The following is a 27510-nucleotide window of genomic DNA, read 5'->3' as shown; positions in this document are numbered from 1 at the left end:
CCCAGCACTAATAAAGATACAATTACAAAAATTGCGTTCCTTTACCAATCACCAGTGTTCAGAAACGAGCTCAAATCGTAAACTGCAAGCCTACGAGGATTGAATGTGACAGCAATCCCAGTTATAATATAAATATTATCTTTATTAAATATCCATGGTGAAAATACCTTAAAGAGGTTGTCCGGGTTCAGAGCTGAACCCGGACATACCCATATTTTCACCCAGGCAGTTCCCCTAATGTTAGCATCGGAGCATCTCATGCTCCGATGCGCTCCCTTGCCCTGCGCTAGCTCGCTCTTTTGTTCGCAATAACACACTGCCAGGCGGAAGCGTCCGCCCGGCAGTGTGTTCGGTGACGTCACCGTCTCTGATGGGCGTTCTTTAGAGCTGCCCAAGACATTTTACTGGCTAGGGCAGCGCTAAAGCCCGCCCATCAGTGCCGGTAATGTCACCGGGCTTCCTGGCAGCCCCATGGAGAGCCCGGTTCGTCACCTGAACTCCTGAAAATGTCTTTGCCCTGCACGATTTAGCGCAGGGCAAAGGAGAGCATCGGAGCATGAACTGCTCCAATTCTCAAGTCAGGGGGTCTGCCTGGGTGAAAATGGAGGTATTTCTGGTTTCAGCTCTGAACCCGGACAACCCCTTTAATACACAACCAAACACACAGCACAGGTAAAGTAAATAGTATAGTAGTAGTACTAGTATACTAGTAAATGGTAAGAATTTGCAGTGTAGACACAATAGTTGTTGCTGGTCCCACATACAGTTAACATCCAAAATAAAGGTCAAACTGCATATACAAGCATTATATCAACAGTTAGACACTTGAACACAGAGCACAGAACACAACACACTGTTTTAACAATTGATGTTTAACCCCTTCAGGACCCTCCCATTTTTCACCTTAAAGGCATTCTGTCACCTGGATTTTAGTGACAGAGCTTTTAACATCATCACATCAGTCTGCTCGTTTTGTATTAAAATATACAAGTATTACTACCCTAAGTGTCCTTTGTCTAGAAAATCACTTTTATTAATATGGTAATTACCTGAGTAAGGAGCCCAAGGGGCTGTCCCTCCGGCCGTTAGGGCTCAGACGCGCCCCCTCTCCTGGAGCCCAGCACCGCCCCACTGCTAATTTATTCACTCCTCATTGCCGGCTGGCGCATGTGCAGTGCGTCCTGTGAGGCTGATTCCAGGTTCTGACATGTGTATCCACGGCGCATGTTCGAGCTTATGGCTCAGCGAACGCATTCCGGATAATCGGGTAGTATTGCCACACAACTTATAAATTATCAAGCCTAGTATTGATAGTATTGACTATGGAATGAAATTATTCCAATCAGAGAGTTTCCTCTGAAATCAATATTAGATCCTTTGTTTAGTAATATGCATCTTTACTGAATAGTGACAATATCGATGTAGCACTTTTAAAACTATACATCCGCCATACAACGAGGAGTTTTCTAAATATCAGGCTAATTAATTTATATCAGAATAAAGTTATAAGTTACCCGAGAATGCAAATGATGTGCAGAGACGAAGGGAAGTCAGCTCCAAAGTCTGTTCTGGTCATTGGGAGTTTTCTCCTGAGCTTTCTTTGCTTCTCTGAGTTTTCCATGTTCCAACTGTCTTTTCTCCTGTTGCAGTTTTTTTTTTCCTTATGTGTGTGTGGTTTATGTTCACAAACTTATCAGTTAGACACACCTTCCTAGCTTGGAGTTTTCCAATCATTGTTGGCTAGTGGTGTACATATGATAATGACGATGATGTCATTGTATTACCTAAAATAAATTTCTGCTGTTGGTGTAATGTTACTAAATTTTCCTCTAGGTGACACTATTAACTAAGCTATTAGTATCATTCTAGTAAGGGTTAAATATCCAAGTTTGACTTTATCTCACATTCTATACACATGACATATGGAACCAAAAAATCTGAGCTCCAGGGATTAGTTCTGATACGTATAACAATTAAGCACAGACTTTTAGGTACCAGTTGGATGTTTCCCACACTCAGATATATGTACCAATAATAATATAATGATTGATGGTTAGTTAAAATAACACATCTTTCCCTAGACAGAGACTCATTAACAAGGTTTATACTTAAACTGTTTTCATCATACTCTAGGAAGGTATTTGTTCCTATTGAGAAATATATATATATGCTAACAGATACATAAATGTCCTTCATAATATTCAATACAAAACAATACATAGGTCCTATTGATTTTCTTATACAAACAAAACTAAGGTTCATTATACATGTATATAGATATTACAGATTTTCTGCTTCGTTAATACATCTCAAATTGTAGAGGTAATTAGCACCAGCTGAGTCCATAGAATATCCTTATCTCAGTCATAAATCCAAAAGGAGAAAAGAATGCCTCTTCTCCGACTGGTACAACCATGAGAAAATAAACCTTATGAACAGTGTCCTTTCCATGAACCCCTCTCGGCCGTCTTTAAAATACATAGCATATAACAATATGGCCTCTTATAGGTCTAATCAAATCCACTATAATTAGAAGTGGACCACTTTTTTCAGTGAGTAAAAGTTATATACCTATGAAAAAGTACAACATCTCTCAAGCTATTCAAAACTGATTTTCAAACTTTGTTAACCATTTAGGGTTAACAGCCAAACAAAATTCAAAATCTATTACCCTGATTCTGGAGTTTACAGAAACACTCCATATGTGCTCAAAAACTGATGTATGGGCGCATAGCAGGCTTCATAGTGGAAGGAGCACCATATGGCTTTTGGAGAGCGGATTTAACTGGAATGGTATCTGGGAGCTATGTTGCATATGAAGACACCCTGAGGTGGCCCTACAGTGGAAACCCCCAAAAAGTGACCCCATTTTAAAAACTACACCCCTCAAGGAATCTTTCAAGGTGTATAGTCAGCACTTTGACCTCAAAGGTGTTTCCTAGAATTAGGAAACACTTGGCAGTAAAAATTAAAAATTGCATTTTTTTCTAGAAAAAGTTGCTTTATACCCACATTTTTTCACTTTCCCAAAAAGGGAACAGGACAAAATTCACCCCATTTCCCCCCAAATACGGCAACTCCTCATATGTGCTCAAAAATGATGTATGGGTGCACAGCAGGGCTCTAGAGTCAAACAGCAAAATATGGATTTTGCTGACCTGAATTGGCAGACATGGATTTCAGGTGCCATGTCGCATTTACAAAATTCATGAGGTCCCCAGAAATTAAAAACCTCAAATAGTGACCCCATTTTGGAAAGAACACCCCCGTACAAATATTTTAAGGAGTAGAAAGGGTACTTTTGATCTAACAGGTGTTTCACAGAAATGAATATGTAGTGGTTGGTGAAAAGTGGATCTGTAAGCTATGCAGACTAAATCAGAGCTATAAGATAATAAAACTACAGGGTACATCAAGGATGAAATAAAATTAATACTCCATGGATGAATCATAGATTTTAAAACACTCCTGCATGCACAGACCAGGTTTTTCAGAGCAGTTTTCACAGTGGTAAATGGTGTCTTTCCTTATCCCTATTTTGGAACACACCCTGCATCTTTTTGGATTCCTTCCCTTCTTTGCTGTCTGGGGGCCTTGATCTGGAAAAGGTTGCCTGGACTTTCTGAAGTACTGGGACCCTCCCCGGCCTGGCTTTGAAAAAAATTAGGGCCTTGATAACCACTAGTGATGGACGAACATTGGCCAGAACGATTCGCGAATCAAATGTTCGCAAACCGCAAGTTTCCGGCGGCACCCATTCACTTTAATGGCAGGCGAACCTGAAAAACCTTCAGGTCATTATTGCAGCCAACAAATACTTACAAGAAGTGCACAAATCGTCCCACAACATGGACAGTGACATACCAGAGGGGGATCAATGGCAAAAATTCCCACAAAAAATATGTATTTTAATCAGGGGCCATTTTTATGCATCTTAAAGGGAAACTGTCAAAAATTGTGGCCTGTTGGAGCCTAGAAAAAATTTATTTTAGGCCACAGGAGTACAGGCCCCAAAAATTTGGCATTCACCTGACAGAAAACATCAAGTGATTATGTGGCCGGAGGTATATTAGATGGTCATTGGGTATCAATTTTACTGCAAGCCAGTACAAATAGATGTCAAATACATATTAAAAGAACAAAAAATATAAAATTCGATTAAAAACATGGCTAACAAAATCCCCCCTCTTGAAAAAAAAAACAAATAATAATAGTTGAAATTCTATACCATGTGGTCGTCATCAACAGGTGTTGAATTCTTCCGAGGTCCCAAACATTAGGCATTCACCGGACAGAAAAGAGCAAGTAATTATGTGGCTGGAGGTATATTAGAAGATCATTCAATATCAATTTTACTGCAGGCTAGTGTAGTACAGGCCCCAAACATTAGGCATTCACCGGACAGAAAAGCACAATTGATACTGTGGCTGGAGGTAAATTAGGCGGTCACCGTATAACAATTTTACTGTTGGCCAGTTAGATTACAGGCCCCAAAAATTATGCTGTCACGGATGATATAGCAGATATCTGGAAGTTATGGATAAACATCCGACTGGCTTGATCCCAAACTAAGGAGCTGTAAAACCGTAAGAGCTCACCCTGACTGCTAAGCACATACAAAAGGTCTCAGAGGTAGACGATTGCATGCCCTCGTACCTAGACTGTATGACACCTGAAAACCCTATAATAGTGAGGGGACACGACCACCGGCTCCCTGCACTTAATACGGAGGGAGTCAGGGTCACCTAGATTCAAGCCAGCAAAGAAACACAATACAAGAAAGGACTTATCTGAACAAGCAGTCTCCAGCAGTGATCACTTCAATCCAGGAAGTAGTATAAACCGCAAAGTGAGGCAGTATGGGAGGGAATATAAAGGGAGGCAATTAGTGTGAATAGGTGACAGCTGGGAGAAGGAAAGGAGATGACAAAGTGAAACCAAAACAAAGAACATCATACAAGAGGTACAGAAGAACGTCTACCAACCTTCTCAGAGAGCTGGCGGTGACATATGCATTCACTGTACATAAAAGATCAAGTGATTATGTGACCGAAGGTATATTAGACGGTCAATGGATATCAATTTTACAGCAGGCCAATGGACTACAGGCCCCAAAAATTATTCATTCACAGTACAGAAAAGAACTATTGATAATGTGGCTGGAGATACATTAGGCGGTCACCGTATAACAATTTTACTGTTGGCCAGTTCGATTACAGGCCCCAAAAATTATGCATTCAACGTACATAAATGATCAAGTGATTATGTGGCCGGAGGTATATTAAACGGTCAATGGATATCAATTTGACAGCAGGCCAGTGGACTACAGGCCCCAAAAATTATTCATTCACCGTACAGAAAAGCACAATTGATAATGTGACTGGAGGTACAATACAGACCAAAAGTTTGGACACACCTTCTCATTCAAAGAGTTTTCTTTATTTTCATGACTATGAAGGCATCAAAACTATGAATTAACACATGTGGAATTATATACATAGCAAACAAGTGTGAAACAACTGAAAATATGTCATATTCTAGGTTCTTCAAAGTAGCCACCTTTTGCTTTGATTACTGCTTTGCACACTCTTGGCATTTTCTTGATGAGCTTCAAGAGGTAGTCACCTGAAATGGTCTTCCAACAGTCTTGAAGGAGTTCCCAGAGATGCTTAGCACTTGTTGGCCCTTTTGCCTTCACTCTGCGGTCCAGCTCACCCTAAACCATCTTGATTGGGTTCAGGTCCGGTGACTGTGGAGGCCAGGTCATCTGGCGCAGCACCCATCACTCTCCTTCATGGTCAAATAGCCCTTACTTTCAAAGTTTTCCCAATTTTTTCAGCTGACTGACTGACCTTCATTTCTTAAAGTAATGATGGCCACTCGTTTTTCTTTACTTAGCTGCCTTTTTCTTGCCATAATACAAATTCTAACAGTCTATTCAGTAGGACTATCAGCTGTGTATCCACCTGACTTCTCCTCAACGCAACTGATGGTCCCAACCCCATTTATAAGGCAAGAAATCCCACTTATTAAACCTGACAGGGCACACCTGTGAAGTGAAAACCATTTCAGGGGACTACCTCTTGAAGCTGATCAAGAGAATGCCAAGAGTGTGCAAAGCAGTAATCAAAGCTAAAGGTGGCTACTTTGAAGAACTTAGAATATGACATATTTTCAGTTGGTTCACACTTGTTTGTTATGTATATAATTCCACATGTGTTAATTCATAATTTTGATGCCTTCAGTGTGAATCTACAATTTTAATAGTCATGAAAATAAAGAAAACTCTTTGAATGAGAAGGTGTGTCCAAACTTTTGGTCTGTACTGTACATTAGGCGGTCACCTGTAACAATTTTACTGTTGGCCAGTTAGATTACAGGCCCCAAAAATTATGCAATCACCGTACATAAATGATCAAGTGATTATGTGGCTGGAGGTATATTAGACGGTCATTAGATATGAATTTTACTGCAGGCCAGTACAAATAGCTGTCAAATACATATGTTTAAAAGAACAAAATCCCCCCTCTTGGAAAAAAAAACAAATTATAATAGTTGAAATTCGATAACACGTGGTCGTCACAGATGTTGAATTCCTCCAAGATCCCAAACATTAGGCATTCACTGGACAGAAAAGGCCTTTTATGCCGCTGTATTTACCTAAGACAGGGACCAATATTTGTTCTGGGTGGTGGCAGATATTTGTGGGATGTCATGAGGAAATTCAATTAAACATGGTCGTCACAGGTGTTGAATTTCTCTGAGATCCTTGTCTCATTATTTTTTAGAAATGTGAGGTAGTTTATACAGTTGTGAGTTAGGCGAGTGCGCTTATCGGTCACGATCCCCCCTTCTGCGCTGAATGTCCTTTTGGACAGGACACTCGATGAGGGGCAAGCCAAGAGTTTTATGGCAAATTGTGCCAGCTCTGGCCACACGTCAAGCCTGCACACTCAGTAGTCCAGGGGTTCCTCGCTTCTCAGAGCGTCCACATCGGCCATTAACCCGATGTAGTCAGACACCTGTCAGTCTAGGCATTCCCTGAGGCTGGATCCGGAGTGCGGCTGTCGATGGGTTGGCTGCAAGAATTATTTCATATCTGAAGTGACCAACACATCTTCAAATAGCCCTCTTCTTGCATGCGCTGTAGGATTAGTACTCGTAACTGTTTCTCCGTGGGTGGAAATTCCTCTGCCAGCGCACGCAAAATCAGAATGCAGCATCTCTCGCAGCAAGGCCTGGAAATACTGCATTCTGACAGCCCTCTGTGATGCTGATAACCTGTCCGCCATTTTGTGATTGTACCGGGGGTCTAAGTACGTTGCCACCAAGTACTGGTCCTTTTCCTTTATGCTTTTTATACGGGGGTCCCTCTTCAAACACTGGAGCATGAAGGCCCCCCATTTGCACTAAATTGGAAGCGGTGGAGCGGCCTGGCTCCTGCTCATCGCCCAGGAGAATGTCGTCCTCGGTCTCCTCCCCCCATCCACAGACAACACCAGGGAACCCAGAAAAGTTTAAAGACTGCTATTCTTGCTCCTCCTCCTGCCCCCAGGCACCATCCTCCTCTGACTCCTCTTCAGACTCCTGCTTACTTGTCTCAGATGGAGTAGGTACCCCTGGGAATTCATTCAGCATTGCGACTTCCTCATCTGGTGTCCTGTATAAGGAAAAATAATGGATATATATATCTCCCCATTCGTAGCCCAGGGGAGTGGGCTGGATTCCATGAGTTTCTGGATACTAATAATCTATGACATTTCTTACTTAAAGGAAATATGTCACAAAAAATCATTAAACCAGAAAGAAACACATATCCTGTTTTTCTAATCTGTTTTTTTCTGATTGCAGAACATAATTATGGGAGCTGCCATCTTGCCTGAGCATCTTAACAGCATTTAGGAAGCAAATCCATGTGCCATAGTCATAATGGTCAGGAGGGGACCCTATTGAGTTCTATGGGAGAGTTTTCTAGGCATGCTATGTGACCTGTGCAGAGGTCATTGTACAAGGAAAGAATAGATAAGCTTTGGCAATCACCTATTGTGAATGGTGGATTCTGTCTTATCTATACACCGAGGTGATATCATTACGGGCAGGATTAGAATGACAAATAAGCAGGTAACTGCAGTAAAGTGATCTTTATAATCAGAAGAATAAAAACAGATTAGAAAAAAAGGATATGTGTTGCTATCTGGTTTTAACTGGTAGATAAAAATTTTGGCGACATTCCCTTTAAGATAACTGCATATATTGCAGGTTAAACAAGTTTTTCCTTGCAGATTCTCATGCGGAAAACTGCAGCATAATACAGTGCCAGAAAACTGAGCAGAAATTAACCTGCCATGCTGATTTTGAAATCTGCAGCGTCGATTGTTCATGCAATTTTTGGTGTGGATTTCACACTTTGTAAAGAAAGGGTGAGATCTGCTGCAAAACTGCATCAAATTTGGTTTGGTAAAGCACAAAAATTTGCACGTAAATTTGTGTGGATTTCCTGTTTGTAAACCTGTACCTGTGCTCAGATAGCCTAAATATTAGGTAGATTTGCATTTCGTGTTTAAGTTATTTTTATGTGTGTGTCATTTGGCAGATGAATCCATGCAGAAACTTTTTGACAATGGCTGTGGTGTAGTCTACAAAAATATTCCTTTATGGCTAACATCTCGGCACACCCTACTTCAGATGACTGGAGCACTCACCATTGCTAATTTTGCAAGAAATGGTAATGTTTGTTTAATATGCAAAATAATTCACAATTTTTAGTTACTATGGGTGAAAAATATAGCTGTTGAAATCTATTACTGGGATTAAGTATAATTAACATAACCAATTGATTACTTTTGTTAAGATTATGGGGGAAATGTATTAATCAAAAGTGCACTAGGGTAACATACCACAAATTTATTAAGAGGCACGTGCATTTTCTGATAGTCCTTGAGGCAGAAAAGCAAATGTATGCCAGCTATGAGAAGTTTGTAGAATACATTATACTTTAGTAAGACCTCATTTACATTTTTCACTGACGTGTGCTGTCCGCATTTTCTGGGTCAGTAAAAAAAAAAAATTGCAGGGAAATGCACTACTTGATGCGTACCAAGCCCATTGAAGTCTATGGGTCAGTGAAAATCGCTGACACTAAATACTAATAGGAGATTCTTTAGAAATTGATTTTCAGCTGAGCAATGTCAGTGAATTACGGATGACACACGGATGGTAAAAACGGACACACTGACCAACCACGGATCCTTCACAGACAGCTTCATGGATGAAACACGTACGCTTTTTTCCGCGGTTGTGACACTGACACAGAAATGTGAACAATGCCTAGGATTGCTTTCACACAGTCAGCATTTGGGCAGTGTTTGATCAGTGATTTCCATCAGTGATTGTGAGCCAAAACTAGGCATGGGTCAAAAACAGAACAGGTGCAAATCTTTCCATTATAGCCAATCTCTGAGTAGGATCCACTTCTTTTGGCTCACAATCACTGATGGAAATCACTGATCAAGCACTGAAGGTGGCCTAAATCTTTCAGGCTGCAAGAGGCCATACCCCTTCCAAGTATAAATCACAAAAAAGTCAAAAAGTTTTGTAAAAAATATAGTTTGCCAAGAAATTTGTGACTTGTGTGTATGAGAAATGCGGCATAAGTAGTACTCCACTTCAATCAGATGTTAAAATCTGCATAAATAGCTGCTGACAGCGAGACCTGCAATTTAAAATGTGTTGTTTTTTTTTCCAACTGCACAGTTAAAGGTTTGGTCTCACAATTAAATATATTCATTGTGTAGATATATGCAGAACTGAGAATGCCTTTATGTATTTAAATTAATATATAACTTTTATTTATGTCTTATAAAATAAGTGAGACAATAAGGTGTAGTAGAAACCTGCACTATAGAAGGGAGGGGGCACTCTGGGTCTATAGTTGCAATTGAGGCCTGGTTTCCTAGTCTGTTGGGGGAATGCTGGGGAGGAGCCTACTAAAGAGGACACTAACGCTCCCTGAGTGCTCGCCCTACTTGACCTAGTCTACTGGGTGTGAATACCTCAGTGGCTGTAGTCGGGGCACTCGTCCTTATAAGGATGACCCCCAGCCTCAGGAACCTCGTGCCTGTGCTGTAAGGCCCTATGCTCTTACCTCCCTAGTAGATGTCTTTGTACCTTTATCCAACGCGTTTCACCAAGTGTGGACTCGGCTCATCAGGGATATTGGTTAACAGGGCACCCCTCATCATCAGCCTCTTCCTCTACTTTTTTGGCCCAGGCCCCCACACCAATGCCTTATCAACTAAGAAACAAAGTGTAGGGGGAGATCCAGGACAAAACAAACTGACTAGCAAAATGCAAATTCTCAACCTCTCTTCCCATAGCTTATCCTCTAGCGATTTATCCCTTCTGAGTAAAGGGCTGTCATTTGTCCCTACAGTCAGATATGACACTTTCGAATGGAGCAAAGATGTAGCCTTATTCACACGTAAACTACTCTGGCATAAACATTTCCGCCTTCAAGACCGTAAGAACTATGGAGAACTTAACATGAACCCTAGGGAACTTGAAGCCACACGCACACTTGTTAATCTGATGGAGGAAGGCGAGAGAGATAGAGGGGAGGGTCCCTTCACTGAACTAAAACTAAAAAGTACTCAGATGCCGCCACCTCTACCAGATTCAAGTGTGTCCATTTTTCACAAACTAGTAACCAGGGACCTTGAATTAATCAACACTACTAAAAGCACATCGAACTTGAATAAGGAAGATCATATAGCCCTCAAGAACTTAGAAAAGGACCGCAAGCTAATAATAAAACCCTCAGATAAGGGAGGAACCTAGTTGTAATGGATCAGGACATCTATAAAAAGATGTGCCTAGATATCCTACAAGATAAGGAAACATACGAAGTCCTAGTGCAGGATCCTGGTCCTCTATTTCTTATAGAACTGAGGCAGATTCTGACTAAAGGACTCAGGGACAAACTGATAGACGAGACAGAAATGGACTTTCTCCTCCCAAGTTTCCAGTCACAGCTACTTTCTATTCCACACCCAAGATCCATAAGGGCACCGTACCACTAAAAGGGCGCCCCATTGTATCAGGGGTAGGGAGCCTGGGGCAAAATACATGCATATATATTGATAAAATCATCAGACCCTTTGTGGAAACACTGCCGTCCTACATACGTGAAACTTCAGATCTCTTACTGAGACTCAGTGGCGTGTGTATGGACGACCAAACTAGGTTTGCATCCATAGACGTTGAGGCCCTATATAGCTCTATTCAACACCATTTAGGTCTCAAAGCAGTCGAAAGCTACTTGTCAATGAGGGACAAAAGATGCTCCATGCATAACCGTTTTTTTAAGAGCATAGGGCCTTACAGCACAGGCCCGAGGTTCCTGAGGCTGGGGGTCGTCCTTATAAGGACGAGTGCCCCGACTACAGCCACTGAGGTATTCACACCCAGTAGACTAGGTCAAGTAGGGCGAGCACTCAGGGAGAGTTAGTGTCCTCTTTAGTAGGCTCCTCCCCAGCATTCCCCCAACAGACTAGGAAACCAGGCCTCAATTGCAACTATAGACGCAGAGTGCCCCCTCCCTTCTATAGTGCAGGTTTCTACTACACCTTATTGTCTCACTTATTTTATAAGACATAAATAAAAGTTATATATAAATTTAAATACATAAAGGCATTCTCAGTTCCACATATATCTAATTTGAGACCACTGTGACTATACAATAGGAGGTCCATAATGTATAGATCCCTATTACAAATACATGATATATTCATTGTGTAGCTCCAAAAACTTAAGCATATTTGGCATTTACTTGTTATCAAAATGATTTTCGTGATATTTACTTACATAGTATAGTGCCGTCTCATGTTCAAAGTATATAGCACTGTGCACATCTACTTAATGAGTTGAATACTGGTTGATGTGCATGCTCAATCATTCTCCCCCCACATCTACTTCTCTGCATAATCATCCTCAGTTCAATGCATCACAGCCAACAGAAATTGTTTTTGGCCTTGTTTGTCAATGAAGAAGCAAAGCCTCTGCAGTAGCATGGCAGTATAGCCAAGAAGACTCCTTCTGCATGGAGAGAGGGGACTATATTTTCAGCTGCCAGAGGGGGAAGACAACTGATCCCATTCAAAGCCCATCCCAGCAACAAATATTACCAACATCGCTAAGGGAGACATGGGAATAAAAATACATAAAAAGTTTATTTTTGTCATAATAGAAACAATGTAAATAACTTTAAAATAGCTACTGATGGCAATTTTGAGCTCTTGGTATGAAATATTTCATGAGATACCTCCTTTACAATTAACAAATACACAGAAACCCATGCTATGTTATGAATAACCTACAGAGATTTTCATAAACGTTACTGTGGAGTAGTAGTCTTGTCACCTTTGGGCCTAGTCCTCCCAATCTTATAGGGGGCCACTGCTTATAAAATCCTTTGTACAAAATAAAGTACTTATTAAAAAACAACATACGGTATATACAGTATATACATTTCCGTGAAGTTTATATATTCTCCCTTTGTTCATGGGTTAATTCCAATTTCCTTCCACATTTCATACTGATGGATTAATTGGTCTTCTATGAAACTGTGACTCTGGAAGGTCAGAGAATGGAAATTGAAAGCGCAAAAACGAAAAAAATTAAAATAAAATCATGTGTCAGGAAGGGGTTAATAATAATCAATAATAATCTATATTAATCTTGTTTTTAATATGTTTGTGTTATAAAACCAACAGAAAATAATAAAATAAAGCATGCATGCACATATAGTGATGAGTAAATACCCGTATTTTTCACTTTATAAGACGCACTTCCCCCCCCCAAAAGTGGGGGGAAAATGTCCGTGCGTCTTATAAAACAAATACTAGTGAGCGCTTCCATTATGGAAGTGCTCACTAGTATGTATTAGGAGTGGGGAGCGAAGCGCCGCAAGCGCAGGTAATATTTACCCTCCCTGGTCTGTGCCACGGCTCCTCTTCAGCTGTCACGCTGCCATCTTTCTGGCCTGCGCTGCACTGTCCTGACCCCGTACAGAGTCAGGACGTAGTGCGCGCACTATGACCTGACGCTGCACGCAGTCATGTGACAGTGCAGCGCAGGCCGGCAAGATGGGAGCGTAACAGCTGAAGAGGAGCCGCGGAGCAGGACAGGTAAGATGATTTTTTATTTTAGTCTTATCTGAGGTCTGATGTGCTATTCTGAGGTCTGGGGGTACTAATGGGCTAATCTGAGATCTGGGGGTACTGATGGGCTATTCTGAGGTCTGGGGGGTACTGATGGGCTATTCTGAGGTCTGGGGGTACTAATGGGCTAATCTGAGGTCTGGGAGTACCGATGGGCTAATCTGAGGTCTGGGGGTACTGATGGGCTAATCTGAGGTCTGGGGGTACCGATGGGCTAATCTGAGGTCTGGGGGTACCGATGGGCTAATCTGAGGTCTGGGGGTACCGATGGGCTAATCTGAGGTCTGGGGGTACCGATGGGCTAATCTGAGGTCTGGGGGTACCGATGGGCTAATCTGAGGTCTGGGGGTACCGATGGGCTAATCTGAGGTCTGGGGGTACCGATGGGCTAATCTGAGGTCTGGGGGTACCGATGGGCTAATCTGAGATCTGGGGGTACCGATGGGCGAATCTGAGGTCTGGGGGTACCGATGGGCGAATCTGAGGTCTGGGGGTACCGATGGGCTATTCTGAGGTCTGGGGGGTACTGATGGGCTAATCTGAGGTCCGGGGGTACTGATGGGCTAATCTGAGGTCTGGGGGTACTGATGGGCTAATCTGAGGTCCGGGGGTACTGATGGGCTAATCTGAGGTCTGGGGGTACTGATGGGCTAATCTCAGGTCTGGGGGTACTGATGGGCTAATCTCAGGTCTGGGGGTACTGATGGGCTAATCTCAGGTCTGGGGTAATGATGGGCTAATCTGAGGTCTGATTGGGGGTGTTGATGGGCTAATCTGAGGTTTTATAAGGCTCTGAATGGGCTGATATGAGGTCTGATGAAAAATATTTTTTCTTATTTTTCTACTGTAAAATCTGGGGTGCGTCTTATCATCGGGTGCTTCTTCTAAAGCGAAAAATACGGTAAATCACTATTTATGTGTTAATGCGGCAACCATTGCTATTACAATCCTGCATGTATATTTACATATGTAACTGAGGGCACTAAAAAATGAACAGTATTGAAGAAACTTATGGTTGCGCCTCTGTTGTTCACAGTTGAAAAATAGTTTAACTATTCTTTTATATAATGTATCTTCTGTAATGTATGTTCTTTCCCCTTACTGTGAGTCCTCTTTTCCACTTTGTACATAGGATCTAACAGTTCCCATGGGCACTGTGGTTTTCAATTGTAAGTTAAAGAGTAGTGACTGTGGACTGGGTATGGATGAGAGCAGTGACCTATTTTCCATTCTTTACCTTCAAAGAGTGAAGAAGCATTTAACATCAGAGCTGATAGATATGTCATCATCTTGTAAATTGTTACAAAGGGTGCTCGCTTCCATTAGGCTGTCCCAACTAGACTAAGATTAAGCATCTGACATCTTCACACAGTGGAGATTGAAAAGCCTGAACCAGTAAGAACTGGCGGTGATGTTTAATGTGTGGGGGCAGATTAGGAGTTAGTGATGGCCAAAAAATAAAAATGATCATATGTGTAGAAAAAGATGTGAAGTGTGAATATGCTTTGTATCATGGTGTAAATTGACATCTCCCCAGAATAATTATCTACAGCTATAAAATTCATAAAAGTGCAGTTTAATATCCAAAACTGTTGAAAATCCTTCAATGATTGTATTCGTTGTTGCATTATTTAGACAAGGTTATAAATATTGTTACTTATGGCCAATGATAGACATTTCCTATTTTTCCGATTTAAAAGTGTTATCCCACTATTAATGTAAAAAAATGAAAATCAGACACACACTTGATATTCTCTTTCTAACAAAGGCCCTGTATCTAACAAGAGCCCAGAGAAATAAGAAAAAGAACAAAAGAGCAGATGGCCCTATACAGAGAGATTTTATTGAATAACTCAGTTGCTATACTAATTCTTTTTAATTATATACAATTACAAAAATATTCAGATCCAGGTGCTGGTCTGAAAAATGTAGAATATGTTTTGTGAAAGAACCCCTTTAAAGTAGCTAGTATTTGATAAGCAAACATTAGACAAAATTACAGGTGTACCTACGCTAATATAAAGCAGCACAGTACATATTTCTGCTCCTTGTACTCCTGAGGCAAGATGCTCTTCTCATGTCGATAATCTGGTTCACTCAAATACACAAGTTCTTGTGAAACATCATCAGTATGCATCTGAAGCCTTCTGTAGCTGGTGACTTGTCTGACTTTGGTCAGGAGAATAGATTTCATTTAATGAAGGACAACCAAAATAATAACTACCGGGTATAATGGGAAGCAGAAGAGTTTCCATTATGGAAGCCCAGCCCGGGCCTGGAAAAGAGTCTGGCTGTTTGAGAAGAGTCATGGTTATTTATAAGCTTCTGCTGTCCCTCCCCACCTGCTCCTGATTGGTAATCCCTCCTAGTTTTCTCCCTTTCTCTCTAGGAGAGAAGACTGTCAATCATCAGCAGGTGGGGAGAGTAGAAACTCATGAATAGCCATGACTCTTCCCAGCCCAGGCAGCAATGATTATGATGATGGATCTCGGTAACCATTTACTTTTACTCACAAATTTATGCTGTCGTAAGGGCAAAATAAAGTTGATGACATGTTCCCTTTAAGAATGTAGACCCCCACCCTTCTTGGGCTTTTGATAAGTCAACCAATACCGCCCTGATTCACAGAGCACATTTGAAAACATCAATCAGTTGGCTGCACAAATATTGTTTTTCAAATTCATAAAATGTACAAGTGTAGACGTTTGCAGCAGAAATTAGCAGTTTAACCAGATTTATGATTTTTACAGATACTAACTGCATGCGAATGGTGGAGCTTGGTGTAGTTCACCAACTTTTAGACTTGTTGGAACAACACGTGGAGAATGGAGATGTTGCTGTACAACATGCGGCTCTCAGTGCACTGCGGAATCTGGCCATACCAGGTAAAGTACTTTTTAATATGATGTACAAAGGGATAAACAGCTTTTAAAATATGGTTATTAGAGATAAGTTTTCAACAATTCGGTTCAGACGCTTCCCCGAAGTTTTCCCAAAAACTTGCTTCATTAAACACCCGTTCACTTAGTGGAGTGTGAGCGCAGAGAGTCCCCCCGGTCAGACCTTCATGAGAATGGGCAAGGGCGCACATAAGCAGCGACCAACCAACTACATTGGATGTCTCGATAGTACAGTAGTTGAGTTTATCATCTCTCCTAGAAGATGGAAAAAAAAATGCCCCCATTATGGAGGGCCAGTAGTCATCCCTCTCCCGAATTGTGATAATGTGGCTATCACTACACAAGCAACTCAGCATGCAGCTGGCCATTTGCACAAGGGAATTGGAGGGATTCCCTGCCTTAATATCCACTGCATACTGTCATAGTCTGTTAGGGTAATCTGCCTGGTCTTCCTCGTCATCCTCCAGCTCCTCATTCTCCTCTCCTGTCTCTTGGGCAGATAAACCACCTATTTCTGTATACAATTCCTGGGCGTTAATGTCCTCCTCTTCTTCCTCATCCTCCTCCTCCACCAGTTCATCCCCCACAGGATTCAGGTGACTGAGATAAGGGCGCCACGTGTCCTGTCCCCTGGCCAGCCAGATTTATCATCATCCGTTCCAGGATGTGAAGGAGTGGAATGACATCATTCAACCCGTAGTCTTGCAGGGTACATGGGTCAGCGCTCTCTGATGCAGCACCAACAGAATTTTCTTCCCATTATCAGTGACTATGATTCCGATCTTCAGTTGGCAAGGAGACAGCCAGGATTTGATTTCTTGATGAAGGACGCAAAGCAGTACCTCCCTGGTGTGACTCGGTTCACCCAGGCTGGCTAAGTGCAGAAAAGTGTGACACTGCCATGCTCTGCATAGGTGGTATGCTGGAGGACCACTCAGAACTGTGCCTACAGTGGAGGCTGAGCATTACGTGGAGGATGAGTAGGCAGAGGAAGACATTGGCACCGGAATTACTGCATGAGAACACAGAGGTGGCATTGCCATCACCTGGCCAAGTTGCTGATGTTCCTGGGCATGAACAACATTTACCCAGTGAGCCGGAAAGGATATATATTGTCCTTGACCATAGTTACAGCTCTACACCTCGACACTGCCATGAACTGTACCAGACACCAATAGGCTCAAAGACTGACCCACCTTCTGCTGTATGTACATATGCTGGGCTGGTACAGCTTTTTTAGATAAGTAATGACGGCTTGGGACTTTCCACCTTGGCTCGGCACAAGCTATCATTTCTGTGAAATGCGCAGAGTCAACCACATGGAAAGGGAGGAATCGTAGCTCCAGCCACTTGGCCAGGAGCACATTCAGCTTCTGAGCCGCTGGTTGAGTGAAGGCATTCTGTTGTTTCTTTGCAATCGCCTAGGTAATTAATTGCTGGCAAAACGCTTGACAAGGAGTAGGAGCATCAGGACCAGTAGATGATGGGAAGGAAACACAGCTCCCTTCTGCTGAGGTGGTGGAGCCTTGACTGCTGGAGGAGGGGTGTAGGAGACTGGAAGATCTGTCAGCCTGTACAACTACATTAGAACCAAGGGTTTCCCAGGCCTCTTTAAGGTGTCGCTCCATGTGTTGATGCAGAGCTGTGGTGCCAACATTGGCACCCTGGCCACATTGCACCGTCTGCCCACAGATCCTACATACAGCCTCGATGATAAAAATTCTCACACCGGCGAGTATGGAATTTTACTCCCACCACTCCATGCTGACTGCCTGCAACTGCCTCTATGAAGCCATGCATCGCTAGTTGTTTCCAGAGTAGGCTCCTGAGTAGCAGACTGTCCACCAAGGGCACGTTTGGCTCCAGGTCTCACACTGCCGCCACCCTGCTGGCTCACGGCCACGCTTTCACCCTGCTTAGCCGCACACTGTCACCATGCCCCTGTCTCACAGGGAGCCTGCCACCCTCACCCCCTGTTGAAGATAATGATGAAGCCCCCACTCCACCCGGCTCCCATGTGCAATCGGCTACATCATCAATCATCCACTACTGTCTGGTCGTGTCCCTGACAGCTGACGACACCTGCTCCCACGTGACTGTCATCATTGCTACTTGCATGCCTAACAGGAGTAAGCAGCAGACTCTCCTCCAAATCTGGGCTGGCCAGTAGTTGCTGACTGTCCTCATTAATATCTTCCCAGCTTAAAAGGTGAGCAGAGCCGGCCGGATCCATTACTTGCCTGGCAGAAGGAGAAGCAAAGGAAAGGCAGGTTCAGAACAGGTGAGGGCACAGAGCTTTAACCTGGGCCATGCCAACTAAGTGTGGTGTCAGACAAACTCACCGACTCCTGCTGTGGGTGTCTGTCAGCCTAGATGATGTTGAAGACCGAGTCAACCATTCCAGGACAGTAGGATTGGTCATGAAAACAAGACTTCTGGATGACAGTAGCAGCTCTGGCCAGTTGCTGTGGCTGCTGCTACTATCCCCCCTTCTGCTGCTACTTCTGACTGCTCCAAACAGTTTTGCCACTGCCTAATCCTTTGGCAACTGTCTGTTGGACATACTGTACTATAACACTAAATGTATATGTAAAATACGTTCTTCAGTGTCAATCTGGACACCCCACTAACAGTAGAAGTAGACAAGCTATTCACCCCAATTTGAGAATCAAGGCCTAGAATTGTTTATGTAATAAACAAGGTGGACACCCCTCTAACAATAGAACAAGACAGGTTATTCACCCCAATTTTAGAATCAAGATTTTAGAAAATTAAGATTTTAGAAAAATAAGCAGATAACTAAGACAGATAAAACAAGTCCTTACATATAACAATCAGGAATAGCTGCTAACTAGCAACTAATACAGCTATTTTACCAGAGAAGTGACCTTGATTAGTTGGATCTGAGTCTGAGGCATTGTATGATGACTCTAGTTTTAACTTACGATGGGTCAGAAAAGACCATTATATGTTGAAAATATTGTATCCTGAGGCCATTGTATCTTGAGGGATCACTGTATATTAAACAAATGGACACCCCAATAACAGTAGAAGTAGACAGGTTATTCACTTCAATTTGAGAATCAAAGCCTAATAGAATTGGTTATGCAATAAACAAGAGGGACACCCCTCTAACAGTAGAACAAGACAGTTAATTCACCCCCAATTTGAGAATCAAGGCCTAATAGAAATGCTCATCTATTAAACAAGGAGGACACTGTTTAACTAGATAGATCTGTGAACTACACAGGGATTGATGCAAACTGCACTGTCTCTTATGGATCCCTTCAGCTTCAGATTACAGTCCCTGCACTGTCCCTGCAGTCTCGCGATGCTCTCCCTACAGTGTCCGTGCACTCTTTCTATCCAATATTGCACAATTAAATGATTTTAGCAACACTGCCCCTAGCACTTGTCACGTCTCTCCCTATGCTCAGCACACAGTGAAATGGTGCAGACCGCGTGTAATGAGGCTTTTAAAGAGCTGTGACATCACAGGGGCTGGCTAGCTGCTGATTGGCTGTCTGCACAGCATTATGGGTGATCTCTCATTCACGGGCTTCTTACTTTCACTTTGTAACGTGTAGCCAGCATTTTAGGAAAAAAAACGGTGTTACCATGAAGCGTAAGGAAATTCGGATTCATTGCGAATATCATTTTTCCTAAAGTTCAGATCGAATTCCACTTCAGATGCTTCGATTTGCTCAACACTAACTAACATGGAAATAAACAGGAATTATTTGGTCAGACATTTGGAGTCACAGTAAATAACACTTTAGCATAATCTTTGTGTAAGAAAAAAAGTGTTTACAGCTGTTTACGAATTTCAAGATGTGTGCTTGCAGTCTGTGAATGGAAATATCATTGGCTAAAACCCATTTACAGTGATGCTTGAATATTCACTTCTTAGCACATTTCTTCAAAAAAGGTATAAATCATGTTCCAGTTCTTCATACTGAGAAATCACTTACTGTATGTATACATCAGGTGCAAATGCAAGCTTTTCCCAGCACATACTTTTTAACCCCATCATGCCTAGCACCATACATTTATGGCATTGAGCCTGGACTCAAGGAATGCTTTGCAAGTTTAGAATGTTGTTATGAATTATTTGTATTCTGGCAACAAGGTAGACAACGCTTATTAGATCTATAGTGCATACAGATCAAAATGGCTTTTTGCTAAATAAACCTACATCTAATATTTTGGGGATTTATTTTATTGCCATTCTAAAAATTTTACCTTTAAAGGGGTTTGTGCAAGACCTGGCCAGACCTGTAAGGGGAAGCTTAGTTATCTGCTTCTCTGCACTGGCTTTTAGCTCCTTCTCCTCCCTGTCGGCAATGCTCCACTAGGCTCCCTCAACTAAATTTACCACAGGGGACTCCAATCAAGGTGTAGAAAGATCTCAAAGATGAGCAATGTCCCCAGAGGCAAATTTTAAGTGTCATATCAAGGGGTCTGAATACTTATGTCCATGCAAATTTCTTATTATGGGGTATCGAGTTCAGATTGAATTGGGGAAAACTTGCATTTATTTTATTTTTTTCATTTTAGCACAAGGCTGCAACAAAACAAAATGTTAAAGTGAGAGGGTCTGAAGACTTTCCAAATGCACTGTACAAGACGTTAGTAACCCCACTTATTAAAAGCTCACAGTTAGACCTACTCTAAAACTTAAAAGGGTTGTCCAGCCATGGAGCTGACAACAACTATGGTCCTAACCTGTGCCCCTTAAAAAAATAAAAAATAAATAACACAAAAAAAAAAAAAAACACTCATCTGTCCGCAGCCCCACTGCTTCTACATACATGGCCACTCCTGGCCATTCCCAGTGACTTATTATTCAAGGCACTGTTATCTGTGAGGACCAGAATTGACCAGGAAAGGAGAAGCGGTGGGAGCATGGACAGTTTTTTTTTTCTTTGTTAAGGGGGCTCAGGTTAGGACCATAGGGGTTGTTGGTGCCAAGAATGGAAAACCCCTTTAACCTTTAGTATATAATTAAAAATAACAGAGTTGCCACAACCAAAACAATGAACAGAGGAGAGCTAACCATATGTGAACCGTAGCTACAGTACCTATCTAAAGAAGGATAGCCACAGCAAAAAGGGATTGCAATGGAACCTACCTGAATGTGCCCTAACCAGTCCCTTAATGGGGGGACAGAAACATAAATTAGTCACAGAAAGCTCTGATAAAAGGCCATGAGCCACATTACAGGGTGGGCATACAAATATGCATACTGCAAAAGGATATCAAAGATAATGTAGCCTATATAGCCAAATAACACATTCCAAAAGGATCTCTGTACCCTGAAAATTAATTTCAAGATGTGACATGTACAGTGGATATAAAAAGTCTACACACCCCTGTTAAAATGTCAAGTTTCTGTGCTGTAAACAAATTAGACAAAGATAAATCATTTCAGAACTTTTTCCACCTTTAACCCCTTAAGGACTCATGACGTACATGTACGTCATTTCTTTGCGGGACTTAAAGACCCTTGACGTACATGTACTTCATGGGGATCGGGCGGGTGCAGGAGCTGCGCCCGCCTGATCCGCAGCAGGCGTCCGGCAGTCACTGATAGACGGACCTCTGCTGCATGCGCCAGCATCGGTGAAATCACCGATGCTGGCGTATTAACCCTTCATGTACCACGGTCAGCGCTGACCGCGGCACGTGCGATTGTCGAGCGGGGATCGGAGCTGCCATCGGGTCCCCGTTCTGCTGTGACAGGCACCCGATGGCATGGAAGGCAGCCCGATGCCTTCCTTAGGCATCGGGGCTGCCTTCCGGTGGAGAGCCTGTGAGATCCAGCCCACTGGATCTCACAGGCAGGAAGCTGTATGAGTAATGCATTGTAAAGGGTATCAGACCCCCCAAGAGTTGAAGTCCCAAAGTGGGGCAAAAATAAAGCAAAAAAAAGTTGAAAAAAGAAAGTTCCCCCCCAAAAAAATTAAGAGTTTTAAGTAAAAAAAAATAGGGGAAAAAAGAAAAGTAGACATATTAGGTATTGCCGTGTCCGTATCGACTGGCTCTATAAACATATCACCTAATCCCTCAGATGAACACCGTAAAAAATAAAATAAAAATGGTGCTAAATAAACAATTGTTTTGTCACCTTACATCACTAAAAGTACAACACCAAGCAATCAAAAAGGTGTATGGCTGCCAAAATAGTACTAATCTAACCGTCACCTCATCCTGCAAAAAATGAGCCCCTACCTAAGACAATCGCCCAAAAAATAAAAAAAACTATGGCTCAGAATATAATCACATCACATGACATAACCCCTCGGGTGAACATCGTAAAAAAAACATAGAAATAAAAATGGTGTATAAAAAGGCATTTTTGTCACCTAACATCACAAAAAGTGTAATAGCAAGCGATTAAAAAGTCATACGCACCCCAAAATAGTGCCAATAAAACCATCATCTCATCCCACAAAAATCATACCCTACTTAAGATAATAGCCCAAAAACTGGCTCAGAATATGGAGACACTAAAACATGATTTTTTTTGTTTAAAAAATGAAATCATTGTGTAAAACTTAAAGTATACATATTAGGTATCGCCACGTCCGTAAAAACCTGATCTATAAAAATATCAAATGACCTAACCCCTCAGGTGAACACCATAAAAAAAAAAATACAATAAAAGAGGTGTAAAAAAAAGCCTTTTTTTGTCACCTTACATCACAAAAAGTGTAATAGCAAGCAATCAAAAAGTCATACACACCTAAAAATAGTGCCAATCAATGTGGAGACACTAAAAAATATATATATTTTTTAAATGCTTTGTTATGTAAAACTGAAACAAAACAACCAAAAAAGTAATATTTGGTATTGTCGCGTCCATATAAAAATACCACATGATCTAACCTGTCAGATGAATGTTGTAAATAACCAGAAATAAAAACGGTGCCAAAACAGCTATTTCTTGTCACCTCGCCTCACAAAAAGTGTAATATAGAGGAACCAAAAATCATATGTCCCCTAAAATAGCACCAACAAAACTGCCACCTTATCCCGTAGTTTCCAAAATGGGGTCACTTTTTTGGAGTTTCAACTCTAGGGGTGCATCAGTGGGGCTTCAAATGGGACATGGTACTCATAAAACCAGTCCAGCAAAATCTGCCTTCCCAAAAACGTATGGCATTCCTTTCCTTCTGCGCCCTGCCGTGTGCCCGTACAGCAGTTTACGACCACATATGGGGTGTTTCTGTAAACTACAGAATCAGGGCCATAAATATTGAATTTAGTTTGGCGGTTAACCCTTGCTTTGTAACTGGAAAAAAATCGATTAAAATGGAAAATCTGCCAAAAAAATTTGAAATTTTGAAATTTTATCTCCATTTTCCATTGATTATAGAATGTGTCGCAGATAAGAACCATTTGGCCCATCTAGTCTTCTTGTGGAACACCTAAAGGGTTAACAAAGTTTGTAAAATCAGTACCTTGAAGGGGTGTAGTTTGTAAAATGGAGTCATTTTTGGGTGGTTTCTATTATGTAAGCCTCGCAAAGTGACTTCAGACCTGAACTGGTCCTAAAAAAGTGGGTTTTAGAAATTTTCTGAAACATTTGAAGATTTGCTTCTAAACCTTCTAACGTCCTCAAAAAATAAAATGGCATTCACAAAATGATCCAAACATGAAGTACACATATGGGGAATGTAAAGTAATAACTATTTTTGGAGGTATCACTATCTATTATAAAAGTAGAGAAATTGAAATTTGCTAATTTTTCCAAATTTTGGGTACATTTTTAATTTTTTTTATAAATAAAAATTTATTTTTTCTTACTAAATTTTACCACTGTCATGAAGTACAATACGTGACGAGAAAATCTCAGAATGGCCTGGATAAGTAAAAGTGTTTCAAAGTTATCACCACATAAAGTGAGATTTGCAAAAAATGGCCTGGTGAAAAAGGCAGGGTCCTGAAGAGGTTAATGTGACCTATAAACTGTACCACTCAATTTAAAAACAAACTGAAATCTTTTAGGTGGAGGGAAGAAAACCAAAACAAATTAAATAATGTGGTTGCATAAGTGTGCACATCCTCTTATAACTAGGGATGTAGCTGTGTTCAGAATTAAGCAATCACATTCAAAATCATGTTAAATAGGAGTCAGCATACACCTGCCATCATTTAAAGTGCCTCTGATTAACCCCAAATAAAGTTCAGCTGCTCTAGTTGGTCTTTCCTGAAATTTTCTTAGTCGCATCCCACAGCAAAAGCCATGGTCCACAGAGAGCTTCCAAAGCATCAGAGGGATCTCATTGTTTAAAGGTATCAGTCAGGGGAAGGGTACAAAATAATTTCCAAGGCATTAGATATACCATGGAATACAGTGAAGACAGTCATCATCAAGTGGAGAAAATATGGCACAACAGTGACATTACCAAGAACTGGATGTCCCTCCAAAATTGATGAAAAGACGAGTAGAAAACTGGTCTGGGAGGCTACCAAGAGGCCTACAGCAACATTAAAGGAGCTGCAGCAATATCTGGCAAGTACTGGCTGTGTGGTACATGTGACAACAATCTCCCGTATTCTTCATATGTCTGGGCTATGGGGTAGAGTGGCAAGACGAAAGCCTTTTCTTACAAAGAAAAACATCCAAGCCAGGCTACATTTTGCAAAAACACATCTGAAGTCTCCCAAAAGCATGTGGGAAAAGGTGTTATGGTCTGATGAAACCAAGGTTGAACTTTTTGGCCATAATTCCAAAAGATATGTTTGGCGCAAAAACAACATTGCACATCACCAAAAGAACACCATACCCACAGTGAAGCATAGTGGTGGCAGCATCATGCTTTGGGTCTGTTTTTCTTCAGCTGGAACTGGGGCCTTAGTTAAGCTAGACTCTATACGGGTGTCAAACACAAGGCCCGTGGGCCGAATCCGGCCCGCCAGACCTCGTCATGTGGCCTGCGCAGCCGCCGCCGGCTGCCAGCCTTCACCTTTTATTCTCGTTTTTTTTTTTTTTTGGACACAAGAAAGCTGCCTCTTCAGCGCATGCGCGGCAGCCTACAAGCCAGAGAACGTCTGCCCTCTAGCGGCGCCGGCCGTTCCACACAGGAAATAATTGTACCGTATATCCTAATTGCTTGTGTAGAATGCAGGCAGGCTGGGCGGGCGGCAGCGTAACTCCCTGATGTCACGTGCCTGCACCGCCTCCTTTATGAATGAAGCAGGCGGCGCAGGCAAGTGACATCAGTGAGTGACGCGTCGGCCGCCCGTCCTGCCTGCCGGCATTATACACAAGCAATTAGGATATACGGTACAATTAGGAGTGAGGGGGGCATGTTTAATAACTTTTAATTCAATAATACATTTTATATTTGTATACTGGGGGGGGGAGGCGGCGGCGGGGGGGGGTTTACACGGAATCTGTGGATGGCACAGTTATGGGGTGGGGGGTCTGTGGATGGCACATATATAACACTGCCATCCACAGATCCCCCCCCCTGTAACAGTGCCAGCCACAGATCCCCCCCCCCTGTAACAGTGTCCGTCACCCACAGATCCCCCCATAACAGTGTCCGTCACCCACAGATCCCCCCATAACAGTGTCCGTCACCCACAGATCCCCCCCATAACAGTGTCCGTCATCCACAGATCACCCCATAACAGTGTCCGTCATCCACAGATCACCCCATAACAGTGTCCGTCATCCACAGATCCCCCCATAACAGTGTCCGTCATCCACAGATCCCCCCATAACAGTGTCCGTCATCCACAGATCCCCCATAACAGTGTCCGTCATCCACAGATCCCCCCATAACAGTGTCCGTCATCCACAGATCCCCCCATAACAGTGTCCGTCATCCACAGATCCCCCTATAACAGTGTCCGTCATCCACAGATCCCCCCATAACAGTGTCCGTCATCCACAGATCCCCCCATAACAGTGTCCGTCATCCACAGATCCCCCCATAACAGTGTCCGTCATCCACAGATCCCCCCATAACAGTGTCAGTCATCCACAGATCCCCCCATAACAGTGTCCGTCATCCACAGATCCCCCCATAACAGTGTCCGTCATCCACAGATGTTTAAAAAAATATATAAATTACTGTCTGTTACCAAAAATCTTTTTTCAATAAATTGTACAATAATTGTACATTTGAATATCTACTTGCCATTATTCTGACTATGTTTCTGCTTTCAGAGCTAGTTATTACTTACATTATTACAAAAAACAGTAATAATTGAATGCAGTGACAATAATTTATGATAATAAAGAGTGGACACATAGTCCTACAGATACAACCGGCCCTTTGAGGGTGACCAAACTGCTGATGCGGCCCCCGATGAATTTGAGTTTGACACCCCTGAGCTAGAGGGATATATGAACAGTCCAAATACCAGTCAATATTGGCACAAAACCTTCAGACTTCTGCTAGAAAGCTGAAAATGAAGAGGAACTTCATCTTTCAGCATAACAACGACCCAAAGCATACATCCAAATCAACAAAGGAATGGCTTCACCAGAAAAAGATTAAAGTTTTGGAATAGCCCAGCCAGAGCCCAGACCTGAATCCGATTGAAAATCTGTGGGGTGATCTGAAGAGGGCTGTGCATAGGAGATGCCCTCGCAATCTGACAGATTTGGAGTGTTTTTGCAAAGAAGAGTCAAAATGTGCCATGCTGATAGACTCATACCCAAAAAGACTGAGTGCTGTAAGAAAATCAAAAGGTGCTTCAACAAAGTATTAGTTTAAGGGTGTGCACACTTGGTTGCATATTTTTTCTTCCCTCTTTAATGTGACCTATACAGTTTATAGGTCACATTAAAGGTGGAAAAAGTTCTGAAATGATTTTTCTTTGTCTCATTTTTTTTACCTCACAGAAACCTGACATTTTAACAGGGGTGTGTAGACTTTTTATATCCACTGTATATCAGACAAAACCACACTTCACCATGGGGCTAATGTTTACTACGGCTATAGATCCAAAAAGTATCCATAGGTCAAAAACGTACCACATATCGCCAAAGCCAGGCACACGACCAAGCATCAAAATGTTAGAAATTACTTGCTCGTATACCAGTTCGGTGAAATACGATGAGTGGAAGATACCATGATTCCAGCCACAATGGAATGACATACTGACTTCAGAAGGACCTTATTTATTAGACTGATTTACAGTATGGCTACATGGCGATTTTGGGTGTGACACATGTTGCGTATCTCTGTCATGCCCAGGTATTGCAGTGTAGCAGGGTTTGCAACAAGAATGAATAGCATTGCAGTGTGACTTGCACGTTTGCTGCAACCGTGACATGAGAATCGCAAAAATACAGCAGTCTTAGATTTTTTTACAATTCGCATTTCGCCGTCGCAGCAAACATGTGAGTCACACTGCGACCCAATTCGTAT

At 42.1% G+C, this 27510-nt stretch overlaps 1 protein-coding gene across 5 annotated transcripts in view; it reads left to right on the top strand.

The window, feature by feature from the left end:
- LOC121004861 (rap1 GTPase-GDP dissociation stimulator 1-like) overlaps positions 1–27510 on the top strand; it is a 354733-nt gene that overhangs the window by 296584 nt on the left and 30639 nt on the right. For 4 of the 5 annotated variants that reach the window (XM_040437255.1, XM_040437258.1, XM_040437256.1 and 1 more), the window contains 2 exons: positions 8594–8725; positions 15968–16102. In XM_040437255.1, the coding sequence (XP_040293189.1) occupies positions 8594–8725; positions 15968–16102 (267 nt within the window). The remainder of the gene's footprint in view (positions 1–8593; positions 8726–15967; positions 16103–27510) is intronic. The other variant, XM_040437257.1, reaches the window with a different exon arrangement.

The sequence above is a fragment of the Bufo bufo genome, chromosome 6, assembly GCF_905171765.1.
Source record: "Bufo bufo chromosome 6, aBufBuf1.1, whole genome shotgun sequence".
Taxonomy (NCBI): domain Eukaryota; kingdom Metazoa; phylum Chordata; class Amphibia; order Anura; family Bufonidae; genus Bufo; species Bufo bufo.
Note: the sequence above shows the minus strand (reverse complement) of the source record. Positions and strands in the feature narration are given on the sequence as shown.